Source organism: Gopherus evgoodei, chromosome 4 (genome assembly GCF_007399415.2).
Source record: "Gopherus evgoodei ecotype Sinaloan lineage chromosome 4, rGopEvg1_v1.p, whole genome shotgun sequence".
In the NCBI taxonomy this organism is placed as follows: domain Eukaryota; kingdom Metazoa; phylum Chordata; order Testudines; family Testudinidae; genus Gopherus; species Gopherus evgoodei.
The window spans coordinates 13165773-13185282 of NC_044325.1; the positions used below are offsets into that span (position 1 = coordinate 13165773).

The window sequence follows — 19510 nt, forward strand, 5'->3', positions numbered from 1 at the left end:
TTATTGGGGGAAAGGGGGATTGAAGGAAAATAACACATCCATGTAGATGCTCCCACTTCAAAACTATAGGAAACCTGCAGGTTTGAAGGGAGAACTGCTCCCCACCCACGTCCCTCAAACTATTTAGTTCTAGATGTACAGAGTGTGTGCGAAAACTTCCTTGTGTAGGGTGGGGAAAAAGGAAAATGTGGTGCCACTTTCTTATGGAAACACTGAGTAACTTCAGTGGGTCTTACTCTTTTCCTCCCTGTCTTCAAGACATCAGTGAAATCATGGCGTAGATGTACCTCACTTTAAATTAAGCTGTCTTGTACTTCAGTCCTGCACCTATTTAACTTTGATAAAGAAATGCTAAAATAACTTTCCAACCCCAGTCCTACTGATTTAGTGGGTTTTTTTGTTTTAAAAAAAATCTTACTCTTCTTGTCTTTCAGTACAGCAATTGGCATAAGATGCAAAGATGGCGTTGTCTTTGGAGTAGAAAAACTAGTCTTGTCCAAGCTTTATGAAGAAGGTTCCAATAAACGTCTCTTCAATGTTGATCGACATGTTGGAATGGTGAGGTGCTGCAACACTTTTTGCTTTTCTCGTATGAATTAGGAAAACGTCACAGAAAATGGATAATCCATTGCATAAAGATAGCCAATATTAAATAGCTTTTGACGTACTGTATCCCACCACTTCTAAACTTGTAATCAGAGAAAAGTCAAGGGACATTTAGACAAATCTGATTCTCAATTCTGTGTATGCACTTTTAGTCCTGTTTGTGGGTATATGTATAAACCTGTTCACGTACAAACAAAATCTCACAGTAAAATAGGAGGCTGATCTGTGATATTTACTCATTCTAGAGTTAACTTCCTCTGGTTTCTTTTTTCTATGTGCATTAAAACATGCTCCAATGAAAGCAGGAATATACATAAACTAAATATTAAGAAAGCAGTTTCTTGTTACCCATATCATAAAACACATTTTCTAAGAATAGCAGCACACACAACAACAGCACTAACATCTAAGATATTCTTACCTTCTTTTGAAAGGAGCATGGGACGGAAGGAGCAGGATGCTATAATGGCTGGTATAAAGGGAACAAATATCATGGGCTACTGACCTGTCCCCAGTAGTAATGTCAGTAACATCAGTAGGGCTCTACCAAATTCAGGGTCCATTTTGGTCAATTTCATGGTCATAGGATTTTAAAAATAATAAATGTCATGATATTTAAATCTGAAATTTCACGGTGTTGTAACTGTAAGAGTCCTGACCTTACTCTGAAGGCAGCAGCATAGAAATAAGGGTGGCATGGTATGGTATTGCCACCCTTACTTCTGCTCTGCTGCTGTTGGGGTGCTGCCTTGAGAGCTGGGAACCTGGCCAGTAGCTACCACTCTCAGGCCACCTATCTCTGAAGGCAGCGCAGAAGTAAGGGTGGCAATACCTCCCCCTCCAATAACCCTTTCGTGGATTGGGACCCCCAGTTTGAGTAACACTGGTCTCCCCCTTGAAATCTGTATAGATAGTGTAAAAGTACACAAAAGACCAGATTTCACGGTAGACACCAGATTTCACAGTCCGTGATGCATTTTTCACGGCTGTGAATTTGGTAGGGCCCTAAACATCAAGTGGGAACCATGCTAGTAGAACTGCTTGAAGCTGCACCACTAGTCATGGAGAGTACAGTTGCAGGAGCAATCTGCTTAATGCTGCCAGAAGAAGGGTAGGTGTTGCTGCAGTTCAGGAAATCTTAAAATCCAGAGGGGAACATCTATAATATACTGTTAAGGGTGCTTGTCTTTTTTCTATGTTCTCATCGTTTTTTTTTATATTAAGTTAACCTTATAGCTTACATAGAAGTCAAATCTTAAAAGTATACCTTTATTTTATGTGGTTTACAATAACACATCAATTATGTGTGTGTTTGAATAATTTTAAAAAGTTTTTTTCAGCTTGTTGACAGGTGTAAAGTCTGGTTTGGTCAGTTTTGAAAGGGCAGATGTATGGTGCATTAAAAACCTGTTTAAGTCACAGTAACAGAATTAGACGTTGTCTAAAGTTTGTCAATTACTTTGCAAGAAATAGGGTAATTTATCTGAGTGTTGACTTTAGCCGGTGATACTCTTCATTTCAGGCAGTAGCAGGACTCCTGGCAGATGCTCGTTCTTTGGCAGACATAGCTAGAGAAGAAGCTTCTAACTTTAGATCCAACTATGGATATAATATTCCATTGAAGGTAAGTAACTGGTGCTTTTAGCACAAATTCATTCTTTAGGTTTCCTTAGATCCTGTAACGAGGAAGGTAGCCTGTTTTGAATTGTTTTACTTGAGGCATGTTTATTTCATTAAATTTAAAAGTTCTAAAACTCCTCTCTTTTTCCCCCCCCCCCCAGCATCTTGCCGACAGAGTGGCCATGTATGTACATGCCTACACACTATACAGTGCTGTCAGACCTTTTGGCTGCAGGTATAAGTTTTTAACTACTTGTGCTTGATTGTAAGAATTTTTATTCAGTGCACAATAGATAGATTTTCTCTTGTGTATTTATAAGATAATTTTTCACCTTGGGTGGGTGGGGTGTGTGTGTGTGTGTATCTCTCTTAAAACAAGTGTAATTATATTTGTAATATTGAGGAGGACTTTAGGTAAAGAGCTCATATGTCTGTGTAAAGATGCATTTGATTACTAGGTAAAATATCTAATTATTCCTAAATTTTAAAACTGAGATGCTTGTGCTGGTAACTTCCAAGGGAATCACAAAAGCAAAATTGTCATTTGAAAATTTACTTCTCCGGCTCTGTAGCTAAGTGAGGCATTGTAAATTCAGTGCTCTTTATCTTAAATGACAATCTAAGGGACCAATAAGTCAGTGACTTAAGAAAGACGACCTTTAGCTACAGGTTGAGCAAAATTGTACTGACAGCTTTGGGGATGAAGGTACCCAAAAGGTTAAGATGAGTTTCTTGTTGGAAGGTAGTGTATAGTGGAGGTTTCACTGCAAGAGCAATGATGAGACCTTGTTGTCTATTGTGTGCAAAAAAGGCCAAGGCAGTATAATTAATCTTTGTAATTTTGTGTGATTTTTGTAGCACCATGCGTAACCTGTCTTCTCATATCTTGTTTTCTTTATTCAGTTTCATGTTAGGGTCTTACGATGAGGATGATGGTGCTCAGCTTTACATGATTGACCCATCAGGTGTTTCATATGTGAGTATTTTGAAATAGCCTCAAATATCTTCTGACCTAATAGAGTCATGGAATATAGGATTTTCTCTTTGGACAGTGGTCACTACTGCTGGATGACAGTTGAACTGGTAGTGTTGTATGGCATTGGTGTGGCTTGTCTGTTTGCAAGCTAAGTACTCTTAAGATAGACCTCTTCAAAATCACTGTCAATTGTAATTGACAGCGTTTCTCACACTTATTTGTTAAAGACGGGTGTCAAGGACTTTTTTGGAAAAGTAGCTTGTCTGTTAAACCCCTCTGCTAAATGAGTCAGAAACCCAGCACAACACTTTATTTGTTCTGTCTTCTGAAGTCACGTATTAGTGGATGGGACTCTGACACACAAAGTGTGTGGCACTGTAGTAAGAGTCCCACCTACTAATAGTTACCGCCAAGTAGACTCCCTTAAGACACTGCTTTAATAATGTCAGATCAGGACAGACACATCTCTTGTAAATCATAATGCTTGACAGGGCTATCTCTGAATAGTCAGCTAAAGAACAAACAGGACAATACAAGCCCATAGACAACAGCAGGAAGTGTAGTACTACTGTAACAGCAAAGCCTTGCACATTTTGTAACCCTGAGGATGTATTTAGTAAGATCATTTGTAAGGCAAGGAAATCTTTCAAAGTGTGGATAGCTAAGGATAGTCTCTCAGCCTTGATCTGAATTTCCTGACTTAGTTTTCAGTTGCAACATAGATATATATTTATATTAGGAACTATATTTACACAGAGTATATTAAAAGAATACTAAGGCTGCAAAGACTCTGAAGTTAAATGTTAGAATTAAAGTTGCATCCGCTTAAAAAGGCATATGGTTACCTGGGTCCTCCCATTTACCTTTTCTAAATGTTGGCACGCCAGCTCTTTTCAGTCTTGTGGAACTCTCCCAGTACACCAAGATACCTTAAATATCAATATCAGTGGGCCAAAGCTTATCAGCCAGTATTTTTAAACCTCCTCCTGGATACAAGATACTGTTTAACACCCTCCCTAGTCACATTTTTCAATAGAAAGTATTTCATTATCAGTGTAAGCTGTGAATACATCATCTGGCTTCTTTCCAAATGCAGAGCAGAAATGTACTGACTACATCTGCCTCTTCTTTATCAACAGCTTTTCCATCTCTGTTGGATAACTGACTGATACCAGTGCTAGGTTTTCTTATGTTTCTGATATTTACAAAATTACTACTTCTTGTTAATCCTACTGGTGGGAGGTTTTTTTTCATGTATACCTTTAGCTTTTCCTGTCCATTGCCTGTATTTAATAACTGATAATTTTTAGTCTTTCTTGTTGACTTCCTCTTTCTGTTGATTTTTTTTATTGCTGCTTGCATTTCTCTTTCTTAATTAGGATTTTTTTTTTAACCAAAGAATCCATTCTTTATTGACACTGGAATTGGGGGGCATCTAGTCACGTTTTCTTAAACAACTCCTAAATATAATTCACATTTGTATTGTTTAAATTTTTCCTCCCACTCACTTGTGACCATAGTTGTGTTAAACTTTGAGAAATTGGCCCTATTAAAGCGTGTGTGTATCCTATGGTATATACATACTAGGTCAGTGTTCTATTACTTCACCATTGACTGATTACTGTTAAAATTTAAACTTTGCAGCACAACAGTTTCACTTTGGAAATTTCAGCTAATGGTTTATTTTCATAGTCTTGTTTGAATATATTTAAATACTTACATTGGGCATGACAGTGTCCCATGTTCAAGAAGGATGAATTCAAACTGGAACAGGTTCAGAGACGGGCTACAAGGATGATCCGAGGAATGGAAAAACTGCCTTATGAAAGGAGACTCAAAGAGCTTGGCTTGTTTAGCCTGGCCAAAAGAAGGCTGCGGGGGGATATGCTTGCTCTATATAAATATATCAGGGGGGTTAACGTTAGGGAGGGAGAGGAATTATTTAAGTTTAGTACTAATGTAGGCACGAGGACGAATGGGTATAAACTGGATATTAGGAAGTTTAGACTTGAAATTAGACGAAGGTTTCTAACCATTAGGGGAGTGAAGTTCTGGAACAGCCTTCCGAGGGAAGTAGTGGGGGCAAAAGACTTTCCTGGCTTTAAGACAATGCTTGATAAGTATATGGAGGGGATGTTATGATAGGATCGTTAATTTGGGCAATTGATCTTGGATTACCACCAGATAGGTCTGCTCAATGGTCTGCGGGGAGATGTTGGATGGAATGGGAACTGAGTTACTGCAGAGAATTCCTTCTTGGGTGCTGGCTGGTGACTCTTGCCCACATGCTCAGGGTTTAGCTGATCGCTATATTTGGGGTCGGGAAGGAATTTTCCTCCAGGGCGGATTGGCAGGGGCCCTGGAGGTTTTTCGCCTTCCCCTGCAGTGTGGGGCACGGGTCGCTTGCTGGTGGTTTCTCTGCAGCTTGAGGTCTTCAAACCAATTTTGAGGATTTCAATAACTCGGTCCTGGGATAGGGGTTGTTATAAAATTGGATGGGTGGGGTTCTGTGGCCTGCCTTGTGCAGGAGGTCAGACTAGATGATCAGATTGGTCCCTTCTGACCTATGAGTCTATGAGTTGGGCTTGTCAGATTCTATGTGAATATTGTATTCACACTTTGTATTTTATCCTAATGAATATCAGAGGGGTAACCACGTTAGTCTGGATCTGTAAAAGCAGCAAAGAGTCCTGTTGCACTTTATAGACTTTTGGAGCATGAGCTTTCGTGGGTGAATACCTACTTCATCGGATGCATGTCATATCCTAATGAGCACATCTCTGAGTAAAAATATTTTACTATAGCAAATATCTAATTGATATGTACTAACCATAACAAGCACAGTCTTGGTTAGCTATTCCTAGCTAGTTTTAGACAATCTCACATCAATGTCTACAGTAGCTTTTTATGGGAAATCTTCTTGTTCAATGCACAGGACTAGCCACTCGAAGGGAACATCAGAGCCTCTGTAAAGAAGGTTTTAAATGACTAGGAAACTATGGTAGGTAAAATGGAAATTTGAAGAATAGCCAAAGATCTGAAAAAACAAGTAACATGTTCTTTAGTATCAGAAGCAAGAAACATTGAGAATCTATGGGTCTACTGCATGATAGAGTGTAAAAGATACAATTAAGGAGGATCAGGACACTGCAGAAAAGCTTAATGGTTTCTTTGCATCAGTCTTTACTGCAGAGGATATTGTGGAGGTACCTTTATTCCCTGATAAGAGTGGGTATCAAGAGAAGTTGCTGGAACCAACTGATAAAAGAGTAGCAAGTTGCCAGTGCTAGATGGCATCCATCCATCCAGGATTTCTGAAGGACTTTAAGAATGAAGTGACTGATCTCATAGACTCTAGGACTGGAAGGGACCTCGAGAGGTCATCGAGTCCAGTCCCCTGCCCTCACGGCAGGACCAAATACTGTCTAGACCATCCCTAATAGACATTTATCTAACCTACTCTTAAATATCTCCAGAGATGGAGATTCCACAACTTCCCTAGGCAATCTATTCCAGTGTTTAACTACCCTGACAGTTAGGAACTTTTTCCTAATGTCCAACCTAAATCTCCCTTGCTGCAGTTTAAGCCCATTGCTTCTTGTTCCATCATTGGAGGCTAAGGTGAACAAGTTTTCTCCCTCCTCCTGATGACACCCTTTTAGATACCTGAAAACTGCTATCATGTCCCCTCTCAGTCTTCTCTTTTCCAAACTAAACAAACCCAATTCCTTCAGCCTTCCTTCATAGGTCATGTTCTCAAGATCTTTAATCATTCTTGTTGCTCTTCTCTGGACCCTCTCCAATTTCTCCACATCTTTCTTGAAATGCGGTGCCCAGAACTGGACACAATACTCCAGTTGAGGCCTAACCAGCACAGAGTAAAGCGGAAGAATGACTTCTCGTGTCTTGTTTACAACACACCTGTTAATGCATCCCAGAATCACGTTTGCTTTTTTAGCAACAGTATCAGACTGTTGACTCATATTTAGCTTGTGGTCCACTATGACCCCTAGATCTCTTTCTGCCATACTCCTTCCTAGACAGTCTCTTCCCGTTCTATATGTGTGAAACTGATTGTTCCTTCCTAAGTGGAGCACTTTGCATTTATCTTTATTGAACTTCATCCTGTTTACCTCAGACCATTTCTCCAATTTGTCCAGATCATTTTGAATTTTGACCCTGTCCTCCAAAGCAGTTGCAATCCCTCCCAGTTTGGTATCGTCCGCAAACTTAATAAGCGTACTTTCTATGCCAACATCTAAATCGTTGATGAAGATATTGAACAGAGCCGGTCCCAAAACAGATCCCTGCGAAACCCCACTTGTTATACCTTTCCAGTAGGATTGGGAGCCATTAATAACTACTCTCTGAGTACGGTTATCCAGCCAGTTATGCACCCACCTTATAGTAGCCCCATCTAAATTGTACTTTCCTAGTTTATCTATAAGAATATCATGCGAGACCGTATCAAATGCCTTACCAAAGTCTAGGTATATCACATCCACCGCTTCTCCCTTATCCACAAGGCTCGTTATCCTATCAAAGAAAGCTATCAGATTAGTTTGACACAATTTGTTCTTTACAAAACCATGCTGGCTATTCCCTATCACCTTACCACCTTCCAGTGTTTGCAGATGATGCCTTTGATTACTTGCTCCATTATCTTCCCTGGCACAGAAGTTAAACTAACTGGTCTGTAGTTTCCTGGGTTGTTTTTATTTCCCTTTTTATATATTTGCCCTTTTCCAGTCTTCTGTTAATAAGAATATGCCATGTCTCAATATACTGAAGGATCGGAAATGCTGTACCTATTTTTAAAATAGTTGCTGAGATGACCTTAGAATTTAAACCTTTCTTTAAGCTGATTCAAAACTGGTAAAACAAATACAACTGTACACAACCTGTGGAACTCAGTGCCACAGGATATCATTAAATCCAAAGATTTAGGATTCAAACATTAGATATCTGTGTATTGAGAATGTTCATGCTTATATAAGGGTAAAAACTTTATTTTTTTAGAAAAGAAGTAAACCCTATATGCTTCAGGTCATAGCCAACATGAGTGAGGTTAGCAAGAAACTACCTTTGTGGACAGATTATTCCATAGTTGTCCACTATAGGGCTTCTTCCTCTGAAGCATCTGGTACTAGCCACTGTCAAGAGGCAGACTGGACTAGATGGACCCATAGACATTTCAACCGTGTGTTTCAGTAGTCTGTGTATTACTTTGACTTCTGTGCTGTGAGGTATAAGAAGGTGAATCACTGATGTATATCTCCTTCCTTCATCAAATGGTATACATGGTTAAACTCCACTGTATTTACAACTGTGCTTGCAGTGCAAAAATTAGGAAATTAATACTTCCTTTGTGACTAAACCAATGTTTAGTGACCACCTCTCCCACCTAAGCATGAGGAATATAGAAAATCTATTCTGTGAAAACACTCCAGAGTATGTGAAACTCTTTTAAAGCTGCAGTTTTGGGGGTCCAACAAAAATCAGTAAGAACAGCTAGGCTTTAACATACAAGATGCTTCAAGGCAGATAACGCACCAGTGGGAGTTTGCAAAGGAGAATGATAGGAAGGACAGATGGCATGAGGGGAGACTTTGGGAAAACAGTATGTTAATTCCCAGAGATGGATATATGTTGTACAGCCAAACTGTACAACAGTTTTTGGGGTGGAAGTGATGATGCAATTCAAATGGAATGTTTAGTTTTGTATGCAGTGTTGTAGCCATGTTGATCCTAGGATATTAGAGAGAGAAGGTGGATGATGTAATATCTTTTATTTGACCAACTTCTGTTGGTGAGCGAGACAAGCTTTGGAGCTCACACGGAGCTCTGCTTCAGGTCTGGCAAAGGTACTCAGTGTCACAGCTAAATGCAAGGTAGAACAGATTGGTTAGCACGAGTAGTTAACACATTTCAAGGGACCATTCAAGATGAAGTGGCCCACAGACATCTCTCTATTCATGGGGGGGAGGAAAAAGGGAGTGGGGAGAGCAGCTGGGGGCTGAGTTACTAGTGGGTTATATAAATTATTGTAATAACCATAAGGCTAGTGTGTCTATTCAGTCCATTATTTTTAGTGTCTAGCTAAATTACGAATTTAAGCTCTCAGGCCAATGTTTTGAAAGTGTTGTGCAATTTCCTTTGAAGATGAGGACTGATAGGTCAGATATAAAGTGATTGCTTTGTGAAAAGTGTTCACCCATGGGTGGGGTGATGGGGTATTTTTGTCTTTTGTCATTTTCCTACATTTGAGAATGTAGTGATTGTCTTGTTTCACTCACATAGTTGCTATCTGTGCATTTAGTGTGCTGGATGAAGTACACCACATTGTGATAGGCATGTTGAGGACCCATTGATCTTGACAGATGTGTTGTGGGGAGCGTTGATCATTGTAGCAGTGGAGGGGTGCACTCCACTAGAGAAATAGATCACATTATGGAATGGACCATCCAAATATCACGAGAGAACTGGCTTCAACATAGAATTTAAACCTCCTCCAACTACACACCCCTAGGTGTCACCTGCCACCATGCACTGGAACCCATACACGGTACCATCAAATAGCTATAACTCATACTTGATGGGAATCCCACCCTGAAGGAAATCTTTCCTGAATTTCCCCTTCTGGCCTTCAAATAACCCCCTGACCTCTTCAAGCTCATCAGAAGCAAACTCCCCACAGACCAGGACATACTTGCTCAAAGCGGCACCAGACTGCCAGAACACAGATGCAAAACCTGCATATATATCTCCAATGCTACAATGATCAACGCTCCCCACAACACATCTTCTAAGATGCATGGGTCCTACACAGGCCTTTTGCTACATGTGGTGTATCTCATCCAGTGCACTGAGTGCTCCCATAGCAACTATGTGGTCGAAACCAGACAATCGCTACGCTCTCGAATGTAGAAAAATGATAAAAGACAAACGTCATATCACTTATGGGTGAACACTTTTCACAAAGTGATCATTCTGTATCAGTTCTCATCCTCAAAGGAAACTTGCACAATGCTTTCACAAAAGACAAGCCTGGAAGCTTAAATTCATAACTTTGCTAGACACTAAAAATCATGGACTGAATAGAGAGACTGGATTCATGGCTTATTACAACTATCTGCAACCCCCTAACAATTCCCACCACCACCCATTTCCACCCCAGATGTTTCCCCTACCTTTCCTCCTTATGACTGCAGGGGTCACCTTGAATGGTCCCTTGAAATATGTGTTAACTGCTTATGCTAAGCAGTGACACTTCGAGTTAATTTCTAGTCCTAAAGAAGAGCTCTGTGTAAACCTCGAAAGCTTGTCTCTCACAAACAGAGGTTGGTCCAATAAAAGATATTAATACGCCCACTTCGTCTGTTAAGTTTTTGGGAGGTTTCACTTATTGTGTTAAAACATCGGTATAAATAGGATTCTGTTCTGAGGAATTTACTGAGAAGGCTGTTTTGTTGTTACTGTAATATTACCTACAGGTATACTCTGAGTTCTACATCGTAAACTGCAATACTTTACTGAGTTCTTCCAACTAAAGAATAGTAAAGAGACCCTCCCTGTAAGAAAGATTATAACCAAACTTTAACTAATCTCTTCTTTTGTTGCTTTTATAGGGTTATTGGGGGTGTGCCATTGGTAAAGCCAGACAGGCTGCAAAGACAGAGATTGAAAAACTTCAGGTAGGATGGTATTAACAATATAATATACAGTCTATCCAATTATTTTGTATTAATCCATTTCAAGACAGATATTCTTAGCTACCACTGTTGTGCTGTAACCTTTAAGTTTTTGAAGGTAAGGGTTAGTGGGCGTTAGTGCATTCTGGCACGAGGGAGGTTAGCAAGTAGATGAAGCTACTTGCTCTGTACAGGAACATTTCCCTATAGCCCGCTGTGACTGGAACATCTCCTGAAGAACAGTGAATGGGTCTGCAGCCCCATCTCTTTCCCATACTGAATGACCAGAGGAATACGATTAATTGTACTAAAATATACTGTCGCGGAGAAGTAAGATCAGAGATGTTTGTTCTCATCAGGTGAAGCACCAGCCAGTCGTCATGCTCCCTTTCAATATACTTGTAGAATATCCTGTGGATATAATTTTTTCTAAGAATTTCTTAAAGCAGTCTATAGATATGTAGCATAAAAAGCTTTATTGACATGAGCTTGGATGGCTATATTAATGATGACTGGCAAAGTAACTTGTGAGTTTTGCACCACCAGTACCAGCTAAACTTGTATACCAACGTACACTGTCAAATGCAGTATATACAGAACACAAACCACTTTTAGAACGGTTTTTGTTAAAACTTTCCCCTCCACCTGTGAAGTTTGGTTCACATAAATACAACTGTCCTGGCCTCTAAGTGAGAGGTTTAAAAACCTCTAAATATTGCCTAAAATAAATGTTATTACTGTGAAATCAGATTTTGAGATCCTCCAAAGCTAATGAAGGGCTCCATTGGAAAACTAGGTATCTCCTCTTTCCAGTGGTAAAAGCTCCCTTTTTTACATTTGAAGTCAGATGATGGATTTGAAACTTTACTGATCCAATACTGGAACACTGCCCAACTTCCCCCACAAACCTGTGTAATTTGGGGAGGGGGCAGTAAAAGGAGACCTCTTATAGAAATCTATTTTCCTTTGTGAGGAGAAGGTGGGGAGAAGAAGCACTTTGAAGTTGCTCAGAGGTCTGGAAAGTTCAAATCCATCCCAGGAGAAATGGTTTAGTAGACCAAGCATAGGTGAAGTAAGCAGAAATATGTGGGGTAAACTGCATTTATTAAATGGCTGCTGAGCCACATATGAGGGGAGGGAGTGTGTTAACTACTTAAATTGTTTCAGGGGTGCAAAGAAACTTGCAAACCAGTATGTTAATTTATTACTGTTAACAGGTGAGGTTGGGACTTTCTGTCCTAAAGAGCTCAGTTAACTTGCAAATATCAGTCATTCACACCTTTGTTCTGTAGTGCTCCTGAAGTCAGTTAATTGTGTAAAATACGAATTATTCATCTAATAACTTGGATATGTTGGACAACCTTTGACTTAAGAGTGCAAAAAATGGATTGCTTAGCTTGTGCTAGAGATTATGCAGGGCTTTTTGTGCTTTGGTGGAAAAGTGGCTTCTAGCAAATGGAGAAAAATCAAATTGCAGTTATAGACTACTTCATTCATTAGTTGTGTTGCTCAGTGTGAAATGGACTAACAACAACTAAGTCTTCATGAAAATATTTAAACTGAAAGTCCAGACACCTTAAGCATGATAGTGTTCATATGTCTGAATTACATCAGAACACTATGAAGAAATACAATTATACTTGTTCAGTTTTGGTGTACAAAAAAAATTAGATTTGAGGCATTCAAAAATACTGGTGGCTTATAGCTGTCAGCCCTGCCTTGATCTTGAAACTCCCTCTTACCAGCTTATCTGGGGCACAGCCAGGTGGTTTGAGACAATTTAGCAAAAAGCTCTAGTACAGCTTTTTGCTGAATTCCTGAAACCTATCAATTTCTTAAACACTTATGAGACCAGAGGAACTATATCCGTTCAGCATGTTTTCTTCCATGATAGTGCAGTTGAATCTTCCTATAACACCATATAAGTATTTTCTTTTTAGAAGAAAACGCCTTGTAAGATAGGATTGTTGAAACTTCTTATAAATCAACAAACTATAAATGCAACTAACTCTTACGTCAACAGTGGAACATCATATACAAAATACAACCTGTTGCCCATAAACTCTGATGATATGGGGAAACCAACCTGCCTTTCTCCCTCCTCTTAGCTCTGCTCTGATTAAATAGTGTATTAATTTCCTGTTAATACAGTAGTAGCTCAAACATGTAACTGATTAAATTGTTATAAACTTACTAAAAATTGTATCCCAGTATTTTATGAAAGTGTTCCAAATTGTGGGAGTTACAGTAATGCAAAATACAGATGGATTGCTCATTATCTTGAGACTTAAGTGATGTCTTTTCATATCAAAACATTTAAATTTATTTAATGTGCATTTAGACAGTTATGTAAAACTAATCCTTGTTTTGGATGATTGTGCTGAAATTGATTTTAAACGTGCCTCATGCTAATAACTTCTGCAACACTGTTTTAGGATCTTAAATTTGATTTCTCTCCAGCTCTCTTGTCTAACTTAACTTTATTTACCATAAAACACTGTATACACAAACACATTGTTTCATTAGGTTCATACTCTCAGATGTACTATTGAGTTGTTTAAAAGAGCAGGAAAAAACTGATTCACCACAAACAAAGCTCACTTCACCTCCCACCTACATCTTTTTTTTGACAATCTGAAAATGTACCTAACCGTTCTTAGATATATATGGGAATTTAATCTGGTCCTGGTTTATGCTTCATTTTTTTTGAGCCACCATTAAAATGTAGCCTATTTTCTATATCTTAAATTGCTTAATTTTTATAATGAAATTTCACTTAATCTACTGTATATGTCAGGATGGATTTGATCAGAGATTTTGTCTTAAAAGTTTAGTCTGATGTTCATACATTGCATTGAAAATATAGAGGCTAAAAGACAATGCTGACTGAGAAACAATGCTGTGTCAATTTCAGTATACATAAATTGGTAGAATTCACCTTGCTGCATTTGAGTGACATACCTTACTTCTGAGGGTGTTTATTAATAATGCTTGCTTTGTATGTAGTGCTATGATTGTAGCCTGCTAATGTCTTCCTTATATCGCCAAATATTGTCTGATCTTATCAGTGGGGCATAATAATTCAGTACAAACAAAATAATAATCTCCAAGACACATTGACATGGCTGTTGTTGTCTGTAGAGAACTTCCAGCTGTTTGGTGGTGCTATCACAGTAATGCAAGGCACTGTTCCTTCTAATTCATTCCGCACGTGGATGGAAAAAATGTTATGTGCAGCACCAATATCGAGGTAATATGTGGATGTGAGCCATCACCTCCATGCTTTCACCGCAGCCCTTAGCCCACTAAAGCGCTCCCAACATCCTACTGCTAGTACCTAGCTGGGTCTTAGGGAAGGTCTGTCGTCAGGTCACATCTGCAGTATCTATCTGTTTATTCCTACAACCTCCTTCCACAAGGATCAGTACACGCTTCGCAAACTATACATATAAATGCATCACTGAAATGCAGCCATCTCTGGGCAGGAAAGTCAGCAGCCAGCTAGGTCAACAGCACAGATTGCACTGTGCAGTAGTTTGGAAAGAGAAGGGAAATTTTAGACAGGAAGAATCTTTTTCTCTTATGCAAAATGCTTGAGATATTTAATGTTCAGACAGGAATTCATCTGTAAAGGTCTCATCTGAATGTAAAATATAATACTGCAATTTACAAATCAAAGTAAATGTTTCTTTTTAAATCTGGACACTAAGGCTCAAATTATTTAAAAAACACTCAAATTCCCCATACTACCGTCCTCTTGTACTAACAATAGAAAGCACTTTAAAAGTCCTGTAGCCTATTCCGTCATCTTGTTGATATTTTTACCTGGATCAGCTTGGACAGTTAAAGTAGCATGGTGAAGTTCACCTTCAGATTCTCATCCACCCATACAATGTTCCAGTGTTTTGGTTATAACAGTGAAACACGTATAGCTCTGTAAATTTATACAGCACTTTACAAACACATGAGGTCAGGCAAACTTTTACTTGACAAGAAGTTCTCCCACTTTTCATGAGGTCACTCACATGAGTAACAGCTACAAGTAATAATTTGCAGGATCAGGCCCCTGGATAAATCACGTGTCCTGATGCCTATATAAAACTTTGCAAACACTGTGAGGGGAAGTTTAAATCCACAACAGGGAAGTGTCACTGGAAATCAGACAAAAACAGTCACAAAAATATATCTATGAAGTCCTAGGTTTGGTAATTTCTTTTAAACCTTAAATAAAAAAGCCAATAATACTCAGTGCTTTTCCTTTATAAATATCAGTGTTTTACAGAGGAAGGGCAATATCATTCCTGTCTGGAAAATGGGGAAACTGAGGCACAGTAGGGGTGAGGGAGGGGTTACAGAATGAACATCCCAACCTGTGGCCAGAGCAGATACATAATCTCTTTGCAGTTGCTGTAGCAAACCCTGTGATTCCTGCACACTGGTCTAATAACATTCCTTGCCACACCCACTGGATACGTGTAACCAAGGCCCCTTTCCATTCCTTAAGCTCCTTTCTGTAGTGGCCTGTGCAAAGCTATTGTGGAAGGCAGTTCTGTCACGTGCAGGAGGTACAGTGTCTTCCATGCACCCACTGAACAGTTACCCATTCACATGTGGTGTAACCACAACAGTTCTGCTGCAGTGGGGGGCTTTCTGTGGCCACCTGTATTCCTGGATGAATTTCAACAAAAGTGTGCAACGCTGACATTCACACTAAGGAGGGTTGCACCTGGCAACAATCAGACCCTGTAGTTTTCCCAAGGGGAGCTCAGCCAAAATATACGTATCAGAATTTGTCTTAACTTTATTTGTCTTAGCTATAGACTATTCCTTTGCAATCTATAAATGTTAAAGCTTTCATGGAATGCTTAACACATGCTCTTACTTCTGAATTCAGAGCACAGTTCAAGTTGAGAGATAGTTATATTGATCCAGTGACTAACTTCAATGCAATAAAATTTCTGCCAGCTGATCCAAGTAATTGGTCTCTTATGCAGTGGTAAGCCAGGGACAGTGAAATGCTATTTTTGCCATTTTTTAAAAGCATGAGAAAAAATAATGGAGATTGGAGAAAAAAATTAAATGATAGGATATGGCCAAGAATGAGATTTCAGACCTTTACTTGAAGTTAAAATTTCTCAACCAGTGTGGAGCTTGCTAGAAGCCTCTCGGGTAGACTGCTGACAGTTTTATTGAGGCATTAACTCCTAGCTATTCAGAGGGTGAAGAAAAACAGTCTGCTAATCAAGATACTGTGCTGGACGGGGAGAGGTCTCTGTCCCATCCCTGCCACAGCCCTGGCCACAGTTGGGGCTGGGGGAAAGAGAGGCATGGCTCCTGTCCCCACAGCAGCCCTGCATGCCCCAAGCCCCCATCACTGTCCCCCACCCCACACATCCTCCACCCTCACCTGTGTGCACACTTGTGTGGCCCTTGATGGCCTCCTGTGCAGCCACACAGGAGCACACCTTAGAGAGAACACATGCAAAGCTTGTGTCAGTCTCAAGGTGTAATGCTTCCTGGTAGATATACCTCACTCAGAATTCTAGTGGCAGGTCTACGGGGCTCTCTCAACCTAAATTACGCAACTCCAGCTATGTGAATAACATAGCTGGAGTCACCGTAGCTTAGGTCGACCTTTTGTGGTGTTTACACCACGCTGGGTCGATAGGAGAAACTCTGACTTTCCTTATGCTTCTCGGTCTGATGGAGTAACGGAGTTGACAGGATAGCGACTGGCGGTCAAGTTAGCATGTCTTCACTAGACCTGTTAAACTGACTCTCGGTGGATTGATCGCTGCACGGAGATATCCCCACCCCCCAGTAAACAGAGACAAGCCCTAGGTTTCCAGAGACTTTGACCTATTTGTTAGGTGCATGTTTGGCACAGATTAACATTTGATCAAGTTTCAAACATAAAATTAGAAGTAGCAAACTGCAAGGTGTCTTGTAGTGATGGACAATGTGGCCTGCTGGAGATTACATATAAAAATCTACACCCAGAAAAGAGGAGAGAGGTAAGGAAGTAGCTCCACCTATCATCTTAAAGCAAGTCTTTTCCTTAGTACTGGCAGATAGCCAAGCATTATAGGGGAACAGCTAAGCATACTGCAGTGAAGATACAGAAGCTGGGAGGGGAGGTGGTTAGTGAAATATTTTCTATCATAAATGGTCTACATTATGAAGAACTGCTGTATTAATCACCTTTAGTGGTAGCTGTAAACACTTAATACTTCAAAATGGGAATCTGTATTCAACCAGGGGAAAGTGTTTTTTGGTTTTTTTAGTATCTCACAAATTCACCTTTTTCTGAGACAATTCATGTGCCATCTAATGTTTAAATTTCCCCCATTACTTTGGATGTGAACAGTGAATGATACATGTAACCCTTTGAATGATAAATTCAGTGTCAAGCTTTTGATGTTGCCTGCAGGATTAACAAATCTGAGATGAAAAAGGTGGTCAGAGATAATGTCTAGCTAAAACATGTGGCCTGCAAACCTTTTTAACATCAGTAGACTAATAAATCTCACACACTTTCACAAATAACTTGTGTGCATAAATGCAAGAATCAGTTCTGTGGTGCATGCAATAGTTATACAAAGATAGTGGTGTGTATATCTTAGGGCTTGTGTCAACACAAACACCTAGTTTGTGGCAAAACGGGGGGTAAATTTACCTCATACTAGCCTGCTGTGCATGACATGTCTGTCTGGGCCTGCTGCTACTCATTAAAAGTTCCCTAGTGTGCTCTGATCCACCCTGCTTTGAAGTGAGTAGATTAATGCATACGAGGGAACTTTTAGTGTGCTGCAGCACGAGCATTTAGCACAAATAGCACAGTAGACTTGTATCCCATCTTGTTGTTCGCCAAGTGTTTGTCCAGATATGATCCTGTTACCATTAAGAATCAATTATTGGGGAAAGGGAAGAAGGATCTTCTAGTTTTGTGCCTGCATTAAATCAGTGGGGCCCAACGTGCTGCTTTTCCATTATTCTAAAAGGAGGAGAGGGTTGAGATCTGATGTGTATGAATGTTGTTTCATGAGCTTGTTCCATGTCATGGATCCTGGAATTTAATTTTGTAAATGTTACCATAATCACATGTGAAACTTTATTTTGGTCAGCTGTCAGTGGACTGCCTCAAGACTCAATGTAACTACATGAGTTTGAGGAAAAAATGAAAATGAAAAACCAGTCCTCTGTTCAGCCTCACAAGGCCTGTCTTATCAAAATTAGAATAGCATTTACTAGTAGGACACTACATGTAAACAGGAATGCCCCAGAGACTCTTGAAGCATGGTTGTTAGAACATGTGCTAAGATAGAGATGCATCTGTTGGTATGATAGTCCTATGATTTAGTCTGTCAAAAGGCATCAAGGTATAATCAGCTAAGTAAAGTATGTATGCTGAGATTTATAAAAAGCTATGCAGCTTCTAGTCGAAAGGAATACAAACTGAAGAGCTGTGTGTCTGAGTTGTCTACAACTGAATGAATAGGGGAAAGAGTAACATTTGGGACTCATACAAAAGTAGTAGTCTGAATAGAAAGTGAAAATAAGGAATCATTAGATAACTTAATTTGGCTCTATTCTTGACTGAGCCTGTGGCAGGATTGTGCAGCAGCAACCTGTGCCGGAACAAAACTATAGTAATATAATTTGGTATAATCAGCCACCAATATCCTGGCTTTCCCCTGGTGGATAAGTGCTTTCCAAAAATACAAAATGTTAAATCAACTAAATTGTACATTCCTTACCCACAGATGAAAGAGATGACTTGCCGTGATGTTGTTAAAGAAGTTGCAAAAATGTAAGTTTCCTTTCCTTTCCTTTCGGCCTTTCATCCCAGTGCTCTTATTTTCTCTTATCCCTCTTTGTGAAAAATAAAGATCTCAATAGATCAGCAAACTGGCCCTAACATAGAACTGAGTCAGTTAAATAAAAATAAAATGGAAGCTTCAAGTACTACTCCTGTTCCTAGGGCTGTCCCTGTGTAACTAACTTTAGTAGTTTTACAATCTTCTTTCCCTATTTTAAATGTGTGGCTTTCCCTCTTGTGCAAAAGATCTATCCAGCATGGGGAAACTGACTATACAGAGGAAACCGTGAAAGGAGTCAGTTCTTGGTGCTTTTGGCAGCACTATGGAAGCCAAGTGAAAACGTATCTTTATTCTTTCCATTAGTCACTTTAGGTATTGCTTGGAACAGTGGGTTAAGTACAGATAAATGTTTAGCTGTGTTCCTGCTTTTTAAATGTAAATATTTGAGAGAAAGGGAAGCTGGTCATAGTTCATAATACAGAGTTACTATGGAAATAGACCTATGCAAACATAATTAATTGTGGTTTCAGGTGCTTCCTAGCCTGGCAGTATCTGGGAATGAAGCAAAGGAACATTGTTCCTGGAGAGGGCCTCATTACCACCCCTCTCTTCTCCTTGCTAGCTGATTAAGGAGCATCACTGCTTGGTTAGGAGAGCAAGTGCAATGCAATTTATCCAGATGATGACATGTAGCCTTCTACTATGTGGATAGAGAAATAATAGGACTTAGCTGACTCCTGGAGGAAATTAACAATCAAACTTGGTATTTGATGGCACAGTAGCTTCTTAAGTTTAGA

The 19510-nt window shown here is 39.6% G+C and overlaps 1 protein-coding gene across 2 annotated transcripts in view; it reads left to right on the forward strand.

Moving 5' to 3' along the window:
• Positions 1-19510, forward strand: part of PSMA3 (proteasome subunit alpha 3) — a 31067-nt gene that overhangs the window by 7967 nt on the left and 3590 nt on the right. For both annotated transcript variants that reach the window (XM_030558474.1, XM_030558472.1), the window contains exons 3-8: positions 435-558; positions 2129-2230; positions 2388-2461; positions 3130-3202; positions 10831-10896; positions 18657-18703. In XM_030558474.1, coding sequence (XP_030414334.1) covers positions 435-558; positions 2129-2230; positions 2388-2461; positions 3130-3202; positions 10831-10896; positions 18657-18703 — 486 coding nt within the window. The remainder of the gene's footprint in view (positions 1-434; positions 559-2128; positions 2231-2387; positions 2462-3129; positions 3203-10830; positions 10897-18656; positions 18704-19510) is intronic.